The sequence below is a fragment of the Electrona antarctica genome (genome assembly GCF_951216825.1).
Source record: "Electrona antarctica genome assembly, chromosome: 4".
Classification (NCBI taxonomy): domain Eukaryota; kingdom Metazoa; phylum Chordata; class Actinopteri; order Myctophiformes; family Myctophidae; genus Electrona; species Electrona antarctica.
Genome location: NC_136809.1, coordinates 29,603,173 through 29,621,022, shown reverse-complemented (window position 1 = coordinate 29,621,022; position 17,850 = coordinate 29,603,173). Strand labels below are relative to the sequence as shown.

General features: G+C 40.8%; 1 protein-coding gene across 2 annotated transcripts in view; it reads right to left on the bottom strand.

Annotated features, from left to right (window-relative positions):
• The window catches only part of pdcd4a (programmed cell death 4a), a 29,051-nt gene extending 16,504 nt beyond the window's left edge, over positions 1-12,547 (bottom strand). For both annotated transcript variants that reach the window (XM_079498624.1, XM_079498625.1), the window contains exons 1-3: positions 12,112-12,547; positions 3,374-3,661; positions 2,190-2,287 (exon numbers count right to left, since the gene is read on the bottom strand). In XM_079498624.1, coding sequence (XP_079354750.1) covers positions 2,190-2,287; positions 3,374-3,661; positions 12,112-12,157 — 432 coding nt within the window. In that variant the 5' untranslated portion in view covers positions 12,158-12,547. The remainder of the gene's footprint in view (positions 1-2,189; positions 2,288-3,373; positions 3,662-12,111) is intronic.
• Positions 12,548-17,850: the final 5,303 nt, after the last annotated feature.

The following is a 17,850-nucleotide window of genomic DNA, read 5'->3' as shown; positions in this document are numbered from 1 at the left end:
GTGCCAAATGAACATCTGTGTAAAAAAAATCTTATCATCATACATCGTGCTCAGCCAATCAAATAATCACATTCTGTGGTACAAACACACAAAGCTGTGCATAGAAGGGGGTAGCATACCTCAAAAACCCAGTGCCCACCCAGAGCATCCTAGTGTTGCCAACAACCACTGCCAACCACATGCCACCCTAAACCCCAGACAGTGGGGGGCAGTTAGTAGCAGTATGCCACTTGGACACAGCGTGTGGTCTGATAAGCCTTGGCCGGGTCCCCTGGAGGAGGGTATCTGTTGCAAGACCCAAAACACCCAGTGACTCCAGGAAACAACACTGATGAGGTGTCCACGTTTTTGCATCAGTAGATGTTTTGTTAACATTTACTTAATGAAAAAAGTATAAATCCAGAGATGACACGGACATTGCTCGTCTTTCGGTGCCTGGGCTGAAAAGCCTGATCGCACCAGGTGTTAAGGTGAATTTTAGGAACTACTAAGAGGGCCTTATCTGAAGCTCAAGGCTAAGGTTCATATGGGACCAGCATTTCTAAAATGTAACTAGGATCCTGTTTAGGCGATAGTTGTAAATGTATTAAAAATCTACGGATAACAGCTGCCAAACAGCACAGTTTAACAGCATCTAAATGACGGAGCGGTTGCGCAAAGACCCGCCCGGCAGCACTGTTTAATGCAATTTATTTGTGCAAGTATTTTTTGTTGAATTATTCATGACAAAGTTGTATAATATGTATATCCATAACAAACAAGCAGCACGCTCGCAAACAATTCACTAGTTTTGTTTCAATAATTTTATTATTATTTTTCACAATTATATTACCTGATCATCTTCTTCTAAAATACACTAGTTTGAAACTATACCGTCATGCATACATCTGTCACGCGAATTATCAAAACATTAGTTTGAAACTATACCGTCATGCATACATCTGTCGTGCAAATTATCAAAACATTAGAAAGTAGGCTAGCCGGCGTTGTATCAGATTGTGAAAATATAATAAAATGATTGAAAGAAAGAACTAGTGTATTGTCTGCGCGTGCTGCTTGCTTATTTTATGGATATACATACTGTGACTTTTACAACTTTGTCATGAGTAATTCAACAAAAAATACTTGTACAAATAAATTGCATTAAACAGTGCTGCCGGGTGGATCTTTGCACAACCGCATGTATGCTCCTTTTACTTACAATAACATTATCCATATGATGTAACCGTCACTGCTCACATACAGTACTTCCATGTGTCCTTTATGTTGATTTAAAGCAATACTTCCACTAGGGGGCAGTTCAGAGTCAAAACCTTCTCTTCTGACAACTAGTCAGAAACAACTTTTACTTGTTACAGAGCTCTCAATGGTCTCCCACCTTCCTACATACACGACTGCCAGTGCTTGCCTAGATATGTCCCAAACAGCCCCCTCAGGTCTTCCACTGCTGGCCTAAGTCACACCTGTGTGAACTGAGTGGTGCAACTCCCCTCTACATTATATATTATTATTAACTAATAGCAATGGCTACCAATTAGCCCTCAAGTGAGGGCAAGATTCAACGTCGGTGCCATATAGAGTAAAGTAACGAAAAGAAGGGACTTGAGTCACGGCGGCTACACACGCACTCACCTCTGCGTGTTACAGGCGAAAGTCAACAAATAGGAAACAAATGGTGTTACATTGTGTAACCCAACGGCCCAGAGAACTGACACATGTGGAGTTACAGCCGGAAGTCAACAAAATTCAATAGGAACAGAAGTCAACAAAAATCAATAGGAAACTAATAATGGTATAACGCAATGGCGAAAACTGTGCTCATTAAAGGCTGATAAACAGTGTATACTTTGATGAAAAAGGGCTTCGTTAAGACCTCCATAAAGGTAATGGTCAATGCCTGTGTGCAAATTGGCCATTTGTACAGCGACATGTGCCTCAGACAGAATTCCTTTGTACAGACATACAGACTTGTTTATAGGTAGACTACCATCCACATTGGTTGATATACGTATGAGCAGTTGAGATGAATAACAGTCTAAGTCCACACTAAATATCCATAATGTATAAATGATGGATACGGGTCAGGACAGATAGGCCTTTTCGGGTTCAGAATTATGGACTTAGACCGTTATTCGTCTCAACTGCATTATAACAAGAGCCACAAACATGCGCCCCCATTAGGCCCATACCTGTTTAGCTTCATCGTAGTTTGGGTCTCGTGCGTCGGGTTCCTCAACTTCATAAACCTGTCCTGCTGCCCCCCACACTCCTTTACCACCAGCACCACCTGACCAACAAATACCACTGTTAGCATAGCACGAGTCATAGTCAGAGCTAGCATAAGCCTTGATCGGGTGCCATAATTAATTTACCCGTAGGTTTTTTCATATTTAGTTCTACCTTGACCACATTACCCCTGGCATTTCTTTAAAAATGTAAAAAAAAACAGATCTACAAGCTCACATCAGTTGCAATGTGACACTAGCCTGGGTTCCAGCCTGATTGGCTGCGTTCTGTGGATTTGTATTGTCACTCGCTACTCAGTCTGGCCAGCAGGAAGCAGACTCGCATTTCATAACGTCACCCATTACGTAGCCTCGATACCCAGGCTTTCATTTCGTCTGCGCGAAAAATGAAAGCCTGGATTTACGCATGGGCTGCACTGGCCTAAACGTGGGAGTCAACCCTTCCGCGTAGGCGTCACTTCAAATGATGGGGAGAGACCGGGGCTGAAGGAAAGATCGGTGAACCAATCAGGGTGTGCGCAAATCTGAGCCACGGCCCTCCCATCTAGGCCAGAAATGTCTAGCGTTAGCTCAGGCTACCCATTACGTAGCCACGTTGTTGCTAATACGTCAGCCTGTGCCACTCAATCCATGCTTCTCACTGTTGAAAGAAATAGCTCCAGTTTGAGACTAAACCTACAGTAAAAAATAATTTGATTCAGTAGTCCACAGATGTAATAGTACAAAAACAGCTGTGTCGAGTGAGTTTAGTGAATGATAAGTTCACCCAACCCGCACCACAGACCAATCAGAAGCCACGGGTCCATTTCACCCTTTTACATGTCCCGACCCTTTCCAGACTGAGTGACAAAACAAATCCACGGAACGCAGCGAATCAGGCTGGAACCAGGGCTAATGTGACAAACTAAGAGCTTGTTGATCGACTATTTTAGTTATGTTATATGATTGTTGCCGATATGTAATGTATTGTATGTCTTGCGAAGGAATTGAGTACAATAACTCACAATGGAAACAAGTCCCCCGGGATTATTGTGTCATGCTTTAAACTGATCTTTATCAATAAAGTCTAATAAAGTAATCAATCAATTAGTGGACAGATTCACGATGAAGAAACGAGGAGCCCTTACCTTTCTTAGGCAGGCCCCGGCCTTTGCCGGTGCGTGACTTGCGGTCATTGGTGTTGGCTTTGCCTTTAGGGCTGTTGGGGTCGCTACCCGCCAAGTCACCCGACTCAGAGAACGACTCACTGTTTGAGTTTCGGGACGAGGACTTGCGCAGACGACGTTTAGCTTTGGCCTTGAGCCGGGCCTCGTGGAGAGCCTTCTCCTGGGGCGTCCAGTTACCATTGACCTCCACTTCATTCAGCCCATCGTCTTCATCGCCATTTGCTAGATCACCTTCCATGGAGAATACTCCTGTGTACAGCCAGAGGGGAAATGGTGGCCAGAGTCAGTAAAGCTTGATTTATATCCATTCGTGCAACAGAGTATAAAATTTGTCTTTCTACTTTGACAGGATGTGCAGATAACCTTGGAGGTGTTATACTGCAATAGCTACAGTAGTACTGTCAACAATGGATACCACAGATCCAGTTGAGTTTGAACCTTAATAGTCTTGACTCTCACACGCACGTGCACACAAGAATGGGGACATACGTTTTAATGACTGTAACTTAGCTTATCGGTTATCTATGTGCATGTTGACTTCAGAATGATACAATGTTTACAACCTCTGGCACTATATTATAAATAATATGTGTTAAAAAAAAAAAGAAGATACACAGAGACATGGCTATACTTATAACAGTTGTTACAGTTAAGTACTCACAGTACTATTGTGCACCCATTGCTACAATATTTTTTCCATAGGCTGATGTACTGGAGTAAAGCCAATGGCTTAGTGAATTGCCCTTACAAAGCCTCTCTCTCTCTCTCTCTCTCTCTCTCTGAGTGGGTTATCAGACAAAGAAAAAAAAATACTGTGCAAACACAACAGCTGTTGGATATGGTCTGTTTAGTGCCACCTCTCTCCATGCAAGAAATGCAGTCTAGTGAGAAGTCTAAAAACAATGATCCTGTTCAACCTATACCGTCTCATGTCTGTGTCGCTTGTGTTTTGAAGCTTGAAAATAAGTTATTTCAGATGAGCAACACTGCAATGAGAGTCTGCGACAGTATAAATTTAGTGTGTGTGCCCTCTGAAAGCATGCAGAACATGCCGTTTCACAGAATGGCGCCAGAAACTGGTGAGACTCTAATGAGACACTTGCAGCTGTTGGGATGCTTGGTTAAAGGGGAATTTCACCAATATAATACATCTGAACTGCATTGTTCCAGCCCTTCATGTAATTCTCTCCAAGGGTTTTCAGGAGGTTATGCATTACATTAGGCCAACCACACTAGACTGCTAAAAAATGCTACCTTATAATTTGAGAACTATCTGCTACCAGCAGCGATTCCTAGAAGTTTTAGGCCACCAGCATTTTACTACGCTGATGTGTCTTTAGTTCAATGTTTGTTTTGTAAACGCCATTGACAATGAAGGGAAATTTTACATCATATTGTCTCTGTATTGTTAATGGCGTTTGTGTTGGCACCGTTTGTTTTACATCACCATTACATCACCTAATCAACATGAGTTAGACTTTAATATATTAGCGCCACTCACTTCACACAGGTGTGATTATTCAGTTGTGTTCAACTTCAAACATCCCCTGAGTGAGCTTTAAATTGTAGTTGCACAAATCCCATCCATTGGCCCATTCTGAATGCAAACTGCAAATTTAAGTCCATATGGTCCATTTATAACAACACAGTCTAAGCTGAGCTCTGCATGCCTGCTAAAGGTCATGCAACACCCCAGAAATGTCTGTGCACAGTCACACAACACCTGAGACACTCACCTAACCTTTCCAAATGCAGGGGATTGGATTGGCAGCGACATGAAAAACGCATGCACAAGTAGCTACATCACAGCAGGACAATATTAAAAGAAATAATCAGATTGCAATGATTTGGCACAGCAGAACATTGCATTGCAACTGTAGTAGAAATTGAACTTATGTGTTCATGTTCAGTGTTTGTGTTGTACTTGTACTATGCTATCATCTGAACATGTATTCAAACAGTATGTTGGTTTTGTATGCAATTCAAGGATTTCTCAAAAAACAAATGAATTAATTAATTACAAATTACTTGAGACTAATATTGCTAAATTTGCTGATTCTTGAAACTGACTTAACTTTTTTAAGCACCAAAATACATAACAACTTGTATACTCTTCCAGTGATCTTCTGCCATTCAACTCTATCAAGTGTTTGTAAACAAGGATAAGTTGTGATGGTAAATAAAAGTGGTAAGAAAATGGCTGATTGGCTGTAGAAGTAGAACTCTGCAGAAAACAACAACAACAACAAGGATCCGAGTGTTACTGTAGTGTTGGCAATTGACATAGTAGGCGTGCTGCTGTTGGCATAGGACGACGGAGGGAGGTAGCACATGGTGGAGAAATGCTGACACCAGCTTCTCTTTCGGTGTCTCATGGCACTGTCTAGAGCAGCACAGCGTGGGTCTGACTACATATGGCAGTGTTGTTGGGCTTACTACTGGTCACATGACCCAACTGTGGGAGATAGGGCAATGAACATTGGAGGGGTGTAATAGATACCCCAGAGTCCTTCTGCTGTACAGACGAGCCCTCTACTCTACCAAATGTCAGTCAGTGAGTATGAGAAGTTATGGTGGTCCTGACAACATTATGTTCCTATAGATTACAGGACATGTAGTGGGAGGGGCAAGGGAGGAGAGCGGGAAATTGGCCAAACCACAAACCCAAACCAACCGTTGGGCTACTCCTTGCTCTTACTCAGGAGCCTGTACTTTCCTAGTATACTACAAACCAACTACGAGTCCTCACTCTCATACAGATGCATGTATATCCCACTATTAGGCTAGTGCTCGCTCTTATGCTGCATTCACACTAGAGCTGAGCTGAAATAAACTGAACTGACAAACTTGAAAATGACTGCCTGCCTGGTAACTTTGTTACCATTAGCAGTGTGAATGCAGCATTATACAGCCTATAGTACATACTCAGTGAATACTAGAAAGTTATAGATCTCGTGTCCAACATGCACACCAAGTACCATGGTACTGCATACCAAGTACAATACGTAATGTTTATTTAACTCAGACTACATGTTACCGTCTTTTTGGGAACATGTTTTACACTTTCAGAGAATTTTACTGTGTATTATGTGGTTTAGTACGATTTGATTTATGGGATAACATTTTAAGCATATAAAATGAAGGGCCCACACATGATCTATGCCTACAAAATCTTTGCCAGGCTTAAAAGTACTTAAATCTCAGTCATCAACATCCCATTATGTTCCTTTTTTCCTTTCACAAGTTAAAGTATGCAGTGCAGACTGCAGACAAAATGTGTGTATTGAACAATTTTGCAAATGATTGCTAATATCATGCATGATATTAAAAAAACTCAAGGCAGAAAGTTTTTTCAAAGCAGAATAAAGTTTTTTAACTGACTTTTACAGAGGACCACATCCTGTTTGCAAGTACTGTATATGTCACACCGTTTCAAACTGCTGCAGAACAGGTAGAGCACTACTGTCAGACGCTCCCTGGGCCTGCAAAAACGAGTAAACAACTGACCACGTGTCATCTTCTCCTCTTTCGCTCATACAGACCACACGCCCTGCCAGGACTGTAAATCAACAAACCAATGTCAGCCAGCCAGAAACACACCCAGTCAGACAAAAAAGGAAGGGCAGAAGTAAATTGGCCTGCAACCAAGACAGCCATCATAAAAGGACCAAAATTGCAATGTTACCTAGTAATAAGTATCTATGGGCAACTTGAAACCAATACGAGACTATATGTCTTTGGGCATCTGTAATGCAGATCTCATCCTCAAGATCCAATAGTTAGGTTCCAAATTTGGAATTAAAAAAAAAAAAAAGGGACAAAGGGTTTGCTTTTCTTCGCCTTGCTTGCTGTATCTTCTGTTTTCATATTGTCACCATGTTATGTTCTTCTTTCATGCAGATCCTATCGATGCCGTTTGTTTTGCCGAGTTTTCTGTATTGTATTGTGAGATGTTTTTGCCTTGTATCACTTCTCACAGCTCACTTCCCCTTCTCCAATTAGAGCAATAAATGAGCAACATTCGCCTGCTGCCAAAAACGTACCCAGTCCTGCCGGGGTGCATACTTAGTTTAGACTAGTCATTGGTTAGACATGGGTTACGGTTAGGTTTAGGTGTGCTGCCCCGTGGGAGGTTAGGTTTTGAGATAGGTTGTAGATGTAGGACTAATGACTGGTCTAACCATTTGGTTAGACTTAGTACTTAGTCTAAACTAAGTACTGTCTAAACCAAGTACTGCACCCGTACTGTCTTCCACCTGCACACTGACCAGACAGAAGGCATACCGATCCAATACAGTACCACAGAGAAGACAGGCAAGTGATGCTCCATTTGCTCTACCAATCAATCCACCAACCTCACCACAGACCACAAGGTCAACCAACCTTCAACCTACCACCACAGTGACTGGAGGACTGACCCAAACACAAGTGTTAAACCCTCATGACAGCTGTTTAACTATTCTAACCCTGACATGACATCCCAATTCTAGCCATTTCATTATAGGCAATTTTGTCAAATAGGTTTTTATTGAGAACAGATTATAAATTGTTGTAGATTAAACATTGTGATATGAATTACATGGCAATCATTATTTTAATTCACAATTTTCGAAAAACAGCAGAAATACTGTTTGTGGGCTAGTACTATTATGGGGGAAATGTCCCTGTGTAGCAGTCAGCCGCAAGAAGAGAGGGTATGACATTGGCTGACTGATTTGCAAGGGGGTCAGTACTCAGTATAGTGCAAAGAGGTTTTTTTTTCCAGAGCCCTCACAAGATTGCCCTAGTTTTTTTTTTATGTAAATGGCTGCCTGGTCTAAGATGACCACACTCAACAGATTGTCACTAACACCTGTCCCACACACCTCAGGGTAATGGTAGCAGAGGTAAACTGCACAAAGTCAAATAAACAGCCACATTATGATATGGCCCAAGTAATCGATACAAGACTCAACAGTGGTTAAGTACAGAGGGAGAGAAGGGTGCGGTGGGCGGTGCGTTTGGCTCAAGGGGTTCAACTGTCATTTCTTACAGACATGAATGTGGAGGAAGCTTTACATGCCACAAGCTCAACTCTTGACATTTCAGTAGGTTTGTCAAATGTGTATTTGCGATTTACCACCACCAGATGCAAGGTAAGACAGGGTAAATGTTCAAGTAAATAGAGTGCCTAATAAGATTGTTGGTTTCATTTGAACCAAATCACAACACAAGACGACTTGTGGTGGTCAAACACAAGTGAATGCTTGTTCATGCCTGTTGCATGAACAAAATATATGAATATATAGCCACACCGCTTCCACTGTGATTGTTTCTGTAACATTTAGGGTCTACATTTTAGACCACCCCGCCCAACAATACACCACACTAGTCTAGACCCATTATGTTACAGTTCAAAAACGGACTTCTGCTCTACATTGAATTAGGTTAGGCCTATTTGACTTTGGCCGTCTGACAGCTGCAGTGCAACAACACTGATAACTAGTTGTATACAAAAGATTAGAGCAAGAATAATAAACGGTCAAGATTCAGATAATGACTTATCAACAAAGCAAAAATGCTGATCAATGTACTGTTGCTGCCAATTCAAGTTCAAGACTTTATTGCATTAGTATACCTGCCCACAATTAAACGAACCGTACAGTACAAACATTAACCACTTTTATCCCTATATACACTTCATCAACAAAAAAAATTGTGAAATAGCAATAACAACAACACGTTGTGAGCTTGTAGATATGCCATTTTAAACGCTTAGATTTTTTGTTTTTGGAAAGCTTTTGAAATCTCCCCAAAACAGGGACTCCAGCATCCCTATGGTCAAAGCCAGTCTCACTGTCAACATGCAAAAGCATGTAGTAGAGTTGGCAGGTCAGGGCGTGTGTTTATATATTAGGGTTGCGAGGAGGAAGGGAGGAGGCAGGAGTTGACAAAAGAACAAGAGTGAGACCTCAACATACATTATGTGTATTCAGCAGGCCATGAACAAATCAGGCTTGACATCTGTGGCAGAGTATGTTCCAGTTTTCCTCCGTTTACAACAGCAGTCACAGAAATGACCAGACAGGTAAAGAGTAGACGTTGCAATGGTGTTAATAACGATCCTATTACATGATCTTTGTGCTACGGTATAATATTAATCAGTGCCATTGGTCAGAGGATAGACCTGCCTAGTACCTACTGTATGTCACCCAAAATATTTCTATATTTGGGGTTTAGTGCATTTTAGTTTTACTTTAAATTGCATTGAATTGAGAGATAGAGGATAGTTGTTTAGAGTTTACACTAGATGAAGTAGGAATGCTAAAGTTTAAACACCAAAGTACCGAAACAATGTAATTAATTAGTAAACAATATCCTGAATTAGTAGGTCTACTATGGTATTCACATACTCAACTTTGTATCATTATCTAGCTGATCATTTAATTGCACAATATAATTTGATCACTTTGGAAATTAACTATAACATCTGTGGGGTTGACATACTACACTGATGAAGAGCATGTTTGCATAACGATGAAGAATTTTCGCTGTGGCGAGTTGGTTAACTGGTGAGTTCTCCGTTATCCCATTGGGTCACATGTTTGTCTTACTATAAGCACTACTAGACTCACTCCACTAGATCCCATTCCCTATAGTCAAAAATATCCAAGTGAAAGGTAAAACGGACACATCGATCGATGAGGACTGCATGGAGGTATTAAATGTCACCTGGCTTCTCTAAGCTTGGTCTCAAAGCTACATTGATATTCCAATAGAGTTGTGCACTGTAATTATCGTGGCATTTGTCGCCTTTTGTTCATTTGCAGTGGCTTGGCAACCATTCGCCTGTTGTGTATTGCATTACAACAGTATTTATTAATGTTGTTGTGTGTAGGGGGGCATGAATACGTGTGCAATAATGTCTGTCTTGTCCTATTTTTATACTTATGATTAATTATTGAATAAATAGCACTGGTCTGCTTGACCAGTAAAAAAAGCGTTGCTTGCTCACTCTCATTTGCGTAAGCACATATTGATACACTTGTAGACATCTGCATTATCAAATAAACTGACATCTGTGCACACTGCACAATGATACGAGACGCATGTTGTTTGTTTGCATGTGGTGTGTGTGTGTGTGTGTGTGTGTGTGCAATTCATTTTAGAATGTGTGTGACGCTGCCAGCCTCATCTTGAACCATCAAATTCACAATACTAAACTTATTGTCAAATTACAAACAAATAGTGGGTTATTATTATGACCACAACGTAACTTATTAATCTCCGATCTTAAACACAAATCAATTTCCTGTCCGTGCAGTAATAATTCCATGTATGGTTTACTCATTTCCAATTCTTGATATAAGCCAACTAGCAGAAGTGTAAGACTGTGTGTGTGTGTGTGTGTGTGTGTGTGTGTTCAACTCACACAATAGAGTCTTTGAATGTGTGACCAACACATCAACTGAGCTGCTTTATGAAGCATGACTGATTTTCCCTGAGAAGTTAACGGAGTTCCATACATATAGTCAAGGAGGTCAACATAATCTATCCATTGTGTGATATTTTAGCATAGGGGCAGGCGTCATTTGTAGTAATTAAACTATATCTCAGTCTAATTGCAGTGCTGCTCTCAAATCTATTTCTTATATAACATCAAATGCAAGGCAACTGAGATTATGTAAGGTGGTCCTATGTCCTAGTAGTAAGATATACGCTCAGCGTCACTGTTACACTAGGTGGCGTCACGTCAAAGACTGACATTGACAGTCAGACTGATCACTTAAAATGACTTTACACGTGCTATTCATATTAACACACCACGTCCGTTTGCGCATGTAAAATTAAGGTATATCGGTTCAACTACTCTGTTACAATATGGTTATGGGTGGATCGAAATCTTGATGCGCGTCCGGTAAGTTAATGACATCTAAGTAATCGAAGTGAAAAGGTTGCATAAGAAAGAATGTGGCTTGTGTTGAGATGACAACACGCCCCCACGAAAGGGGGCGTGTGGTTTCCAAAGCAACATGTACACTCCGTAGTACGACGGTGTCGCATGCCCAAAAAAAGAACTTGTCTTGTGGTCTACCGCACATGTTAATAATTAATACCAATATGAATATGATAACTATATGGTTAACACATGCATGTTTAACACATGTACATATTATGTACAATAACACAATGTAGACCATCGTGTGTAGATCACGTATCGTGTAGGGATCCTGGTGCAGATTAGGCTAAACAAAACAAGCACAAGACACAAACAAGGCTTCGTAAAGCGGAAGTAGGCGCTGACTATGGGGGTGGGTTGAGCCAATCACGAGAGTGAACGGGTTAAACGTTAACGTGTTCGGGCCAGACGACGTCGAACGACTGAAAACGAAAACAAACCAGTCAAAACATAACACGAAGCTCCGAACATCACACAGACACACCATGCCATGTCAAACAGAGTGAGACGGAGGTCAAAAATGTGTGCAGCACAATGGCTGTGAATCGCAGTGCTGTGTGTGTTCGAGAGAGCACATGGTGGTGGTGTAGCATATGCTGGTGCTACTCCACTCCACTGCAGCCCATCCCTTCCAACCACAGGACAATGGAATGGATCAGGGGGTGCACGCAATGTCCTCCCTCCAGATTACCCCCCAAATGCATTGCACACTGCACAGTACCACTCAAATCACTTGTCGATGCATTTTGCGTTGACTCACCGTCGTGTTGTTGAGCGATGGTCCATGCCTCCACTTCTGTCGCCATGGCGCTCTTAAAAAATGCCTGTATTATTCTTTTGTCTCTATTTTAGCGTGAAACCGAAATACTCACTGTGCGCGAGCTCTTCCAAATCGCTACGGAACCCAAAACAGAGTGCAAAAACGAGCAAAAATAATGTCAATAAAATGGGAAAAGTCGTGTGACTTGAAAGAACACCACGTTCGCTCACCTTAAAATACAATCTGCTAATCAAATGCACACAAAATAATACAAACGCAAAAATAAATCACAATGAATCGACTATGCAAAAAAAGGCTATTAATTGTATCCCTCGCAGAGGTCTGCAAAGAGTTAAGTCAAGATATCAAAATACAGTGAGAAGTGAGTTAGCTTGTGTGTTCAGAATCAGACGAGCAGTGTGCAAGATACTGATAGATAAACAAAGTGTGTTTTTAACTTTGGAAGGCTGTCTCTCGGAGTCACGTGGAGAAAACGCGGACGGGGAGTGGTCAGTAGAGGGGGGCAGGTACAGACCCGTTCTGACCAATCACAGATGAGGAAAACAACGTTGTCCCATAATGCATGTACAATCCAGCTCTGGTACAATCTGTTACGAGTAATGTACAATCTTTAGAGTACAAGTGTACAATACATCCATCTCACTCATTCACACAAACCACAATACCGCACTAGTTCAGTGGTTTTCAACCAGCTAGTGGTCCACTTGAGGAGGTTTCAGGTGGTCCCCTCAAATGATGGAGAGTTGGTAACCAAATGGACCCTAATCCCTTATAGATCTTTATCTTCAGAGTGTAAAATAAAACCAAATGGACCCTTATGGTTATGGATCCATTTGGTTTCATTTTACGCTTTCAATTGATTGATTGATTTAAATTTGTATTCACAGTATGTAGAATGGGTACATTTAAAAAGAAAGAACAAGTGCTAAACATCTGCATCAATTTAGTATCTACACAATTAGAGAATGTAGAAGAATTGTTCTTTAGATCAACGTTTGCCTGTTATCTCCTATAATGGTACCAACATCAATACAGCATGGAATTGTGGACAACATGTTATCCAACAATAACAACATATTCGTATGTTTTGGGTCTGCAAGGCTAAATGTCATCAAATGGTGGTTCGTGGCTCAAATGCTGAATAAATGGTCTAGTTTATTCAAAGGGTGCTACACGAAACATTACAATTATAAGTTTGCAAAAAACTTAATATACATTTTACCCCTCATCAAGCAGCTCTGTCAGTCCTTCAGGCTATTAGACCAGAGAGCACTTATCAGCCACTATAGAGTAATGTGGTGGTAGCCTACCTGCAGAAAAATGGATAGAAACACTCTGGCTCTGCTGATAGACAACATTAAGGCATATACATTTTAATTTGAATACAGTTACAAATAAGATATTAAAAGAGAATAAGATTGCCGTTCAGAAGAAATTATTAAAACATCTTGCTTTGATTGAATACTTTTTAATACATTAATAGTTTAATACATTTATTGACAATAATGCTTTTAAAAAGGATACAGAAAGCCCTGGCTGGGGGCTTGTTTCCATTGTGGTCCTATAAAGACGTGTACAATACATGAAATCATCAATACTAGGAGTAATAAAGGTAGGCCTATATTTACAGAAAAACAGTGTGTGTGTGTGTGTGTGTGTGTGTGTGTGTGTGTGTGTGTGTGTGTGGGGGGGGGGGGGTCCAGTTGTAAATTTCAGACAGGTTCTCTTTTACGGTGGTTAGGTAGCTTTTACTGAGGGTTCATTTCAGTTTATAACTTTTTGATGGTTGCTGGTGGTAGGGCATTCTACATTTTGGTGGTGGAGCTGTTGCCCCCGCGACCCGGCCGTCTAAGGATGTAGTCAGCCGGGTGAATTCATCCTCAAGTTTGTGCTGAATCTGGAGGGAACAAGATCAGTGGATCGGTTTCTCACTCTAGTGAAGCAGTTTAACTGTTTGGCAGGTATACTGTATGGGCACTGGTCGCTTGAGTATCTTGAAAACCAGGTCCATTGCAAGAAATTGTTGTACTACTTAGCCATCCCACCGTATAATGAGCAGCTGGGTTAGGTGAGTCCTAGGTCGCTAGGTGTGTGGTCTAGTAGTAGTCTGATTTTGTTTTGACTTTGAGAGGTGTGTAATTTTGATTTTAGTGCCTTTGAGAGTACCATGAGGTGCATGCATAGACAAAATGCCAATGGATGAGTGCTCCTGGCCATCAATCAAAGCCCAAAGGAAGCAGCAAACATGAAAGTTAGGCAAAGGGCATTATAGAGCCCAACCTCAACACCTCCAAGAAAGTCCAGTGTCCAGCTGCACAGGCTGGGCTTGAATCCTATCCTGTAGGTACCTAAGTTTGATGTCAAGTCTGGAGAGGACTGAGATCTATATTGGCATGAAATTCTGCCACTGTCTGTGTTTAAGTTGATTTTAAAATTCTTTTACTTGTTTATAAAGCTCTCAATGGTCTCGCACCTTCCTACCTACATGACTGCCTGCCGAAATATGTCCCAAACCGCCCCCTAAGGTCTTCCACTGCTGGCCTGCTCGCTTTGCCTAAAAAAATGGCAACTAAAAAATACGGGGAAGCAGCTTTTTGCTTCTACGGGCCGACGGCGTGGAACAAACTCCCACTGTACCTTCGACAGGCAGCCTCTGTAGACATTTTTAAAGCTCAGCTCAAGACCCACTTTTACACCCTTGCTTTTAATTGATTTATCTGTCTTTTAAAAAAAATGTTATTCATGTCCTCACTGTATTGTTTATGCCCTGCTTTTCTTTTCTTTTTTGTGTAAAGCACTTTGAGCTGCATTTCATGTCATGAAAGGTGCTATACAAATAAAGTTTTATTATTATTATTATTATTATTATTATTAAGTCCATGTCGACCTTAACAAGAGCAGTCTAGAGCTGTGTTGAGGTTGAAATTCTGACTTAAACATATTAAAGCAGTTGTTTTTTAGTATTAGCACTAAGAATTTATTTAGTTCTTTCAATGATTTTTAAAGATTTTGGAGGTTTGATATATGGGCCTAATTGTTAGTGTCGTGTCTACATTATTCTGTTTTAAGAGTGGCTTGATCTGACTGTAGTTTCCAGGGCCTTGGAGAAACCCTGAGAGAATTAAGAGGCATGATGACATGCAAGAGAAAAGCAAGAGGAAGATTTCAGATGTTATATAATGTCCTCCAAGTTTTTATGATTGATCAGATAAAATTGTGTGTCACGGTAGCCTATTTCAATTAGTTTTAAGTGTAAAAACTAAAATAAAATCCTCTTTGTTATGTGAGAGTATACAAATTGAATCAAATGAATCAATAGTTTTGTCAGATTAACTAAATGTAATGTGTTTTCTTTTAATATATATAACACTTCTCCGTTGAACTCAATGCCATGTTCTTTTCGGTTGCCCTATTATTACTTTGAATGTGTCCATGTTCCCAATAAGCTTTTTCTGAGTGATGACAGTGAATGAATAAATATTTGGTTGTGGGACATCAAAAAGAACTGTTGAACAACCACGTTTAACTTAATTCAGCCAAACATTTGGGATCGGATTTGTACAAAACGGGTACAAAGCGGGCTACTCCTGAAAAGTTTAGAAGCCAATCGTAGCCAATGAGGGTGGATTATGAGAAATCAAACAAACCCGTCTTGATCACATGACTATGAAGAGCATGTGTACCGATTTGCGTGAAATTTGGATAAAATGTGAAGGAGTAATATTAGAAAATGTGTTTTACATATGTCGGCCTCCTGGTAGCGCTATAAAGAGCAGATGTGAAAAATTCCAGGCATCATGGTTTTTCCTTGGCCTCTAGGGAGTTGGCATACAAAGTTATCCACAGATCCGTGCAGTTAGAGGTAAAAACACTTTTTGGCCAGTTATAGCGCCACCATGAGGCTGAGTTGAAAATGTTCATGTGGCATTTCCTCCTCGGCCTAGTGGGAATGTGCATGCACAATTTCACGGAAATCACACGATGTGTGATTTACAGCATTTTGTTTGAAACTGAGCACTCCTGCAAACTTTGGAAGCCAATCTTAGCCAATCAGGATGGAGTCTGAGAAATCTGAAAGACCTGTTTTGTTGAATGGCTCTAGAGAGACTGTGTACCAATTTGCATGATGTTTGGACAAAATCTGTAGGTGTACTGTCCAAAAACTTATTTTGCACAAAGCGGCCTCCTGGTGGCGCTATAACAGGCCGTTCTGGAAATTTTGGGGCAGAGGTTCATCGTTGGCATCCAGGGAGTGTGTGTGCAAAATTTGGCATCGACCGGGTTAACGGTGCCGGAGATTAGCTGTTCACAGACAGAAGGACGGACGGACACACACACACACACACACGGACACACGGACGGACGGACGGAGTGCAAAACATACTCTCTCCCCATGCCTTCGGCCTGGTGGAGACAACAACACACAAGACACCAAACAGCATGGTATTGTTTTCTGTAGCTTTCAGTGCCTTCTGCATCACATGTCTGTGACATTTCCTTTATATGATAGTCTCACCACAACTCACCACTCCAGTTCTTTCTGCTCTGTGAGTGAAAGGGAGAATTGCAGCTGTATATTTCAAGTTTGTTCTGAATAGATGCATCCATCACATGGGCGGGCCTCTGCAGGAATGAAATCTTCCTGGCTCTTTTACTGTCCAATGACCTTCAGAACAGCAGCATCATGAAATGAAACCTCATCTATCTGTTCAAGAAGTACTGCATGTCCCAATTCTCCCCTGGAATCTGGTTCCCCCTCTCACATCTTTCACCTCTGCTCTCTCAAATTATGTTCTTAGCTTGATTTATATTGAGGGGTAAAATCCATCTAAGCGTCTTTTCAGCTCTTTGTTTCAACAAATTTCAGTGCAAACTGACAATAAAGTACTATATCATGTATCATATCACTGGCTCTTCCTCCAAGTACATGATAATTCTGAGATCACATAAAATTGTCTTGGTAACTTGCCCATGTACAACACCTGTACTGTAGTAGAATATGGATTGTTGGTGCTGAATCTAAAAATGAACTCAAAAGCCTTGTGGCTTTTGAGAGGGCGTTGTACTGGTACAGTATTACTTGGAGATTATCTGTAGTTCCGGTTCCAAGTTCCCGGATAGACCCCAAATGGAGTGTTGTATGTCTTTCCTACTCTCTACCCTTACAGTAGCTTTCTGTGGTTTCTATACTTTGTCTAACTAACGCAAACACTGGCTAAAACTATCTTTACAAAGATAATTGTATTGGTCAAACATCAAATCATGCATTGGAAATACAAACAATATACGCTTAATTGTGTAGTACTTGGTAACATTTATTTTGACACATTTCCACAGCTGTTGATTGATATGTCCAACATGGTTGGAAAACTGAAAAAGCAGTGACATATCCTGGGAGGAAATAAAGAATGGCAGAGCTGAACCTAATTATAATGCAGCTAAAACATAAAATACACTGTTAAGTATGGAACTAAATAATTACCTAACAAAAAAACCAAATACATAATGTGACAGCATCTCATTGTGAACACGTATCAGTTTATGCATAAATTAACTGGGCATGCAGTACATAAGGATACAAACTACACAAAGAAAATCAGTATGGCAAAATATGTAAAAAGGCTTGGATATTCATATTAACAGATATTTTCAATGTTATAACAAAGACCAACAACAATCAACTTTGGCCTCATGATAAGCTCTCTGGAGTGAACGTCA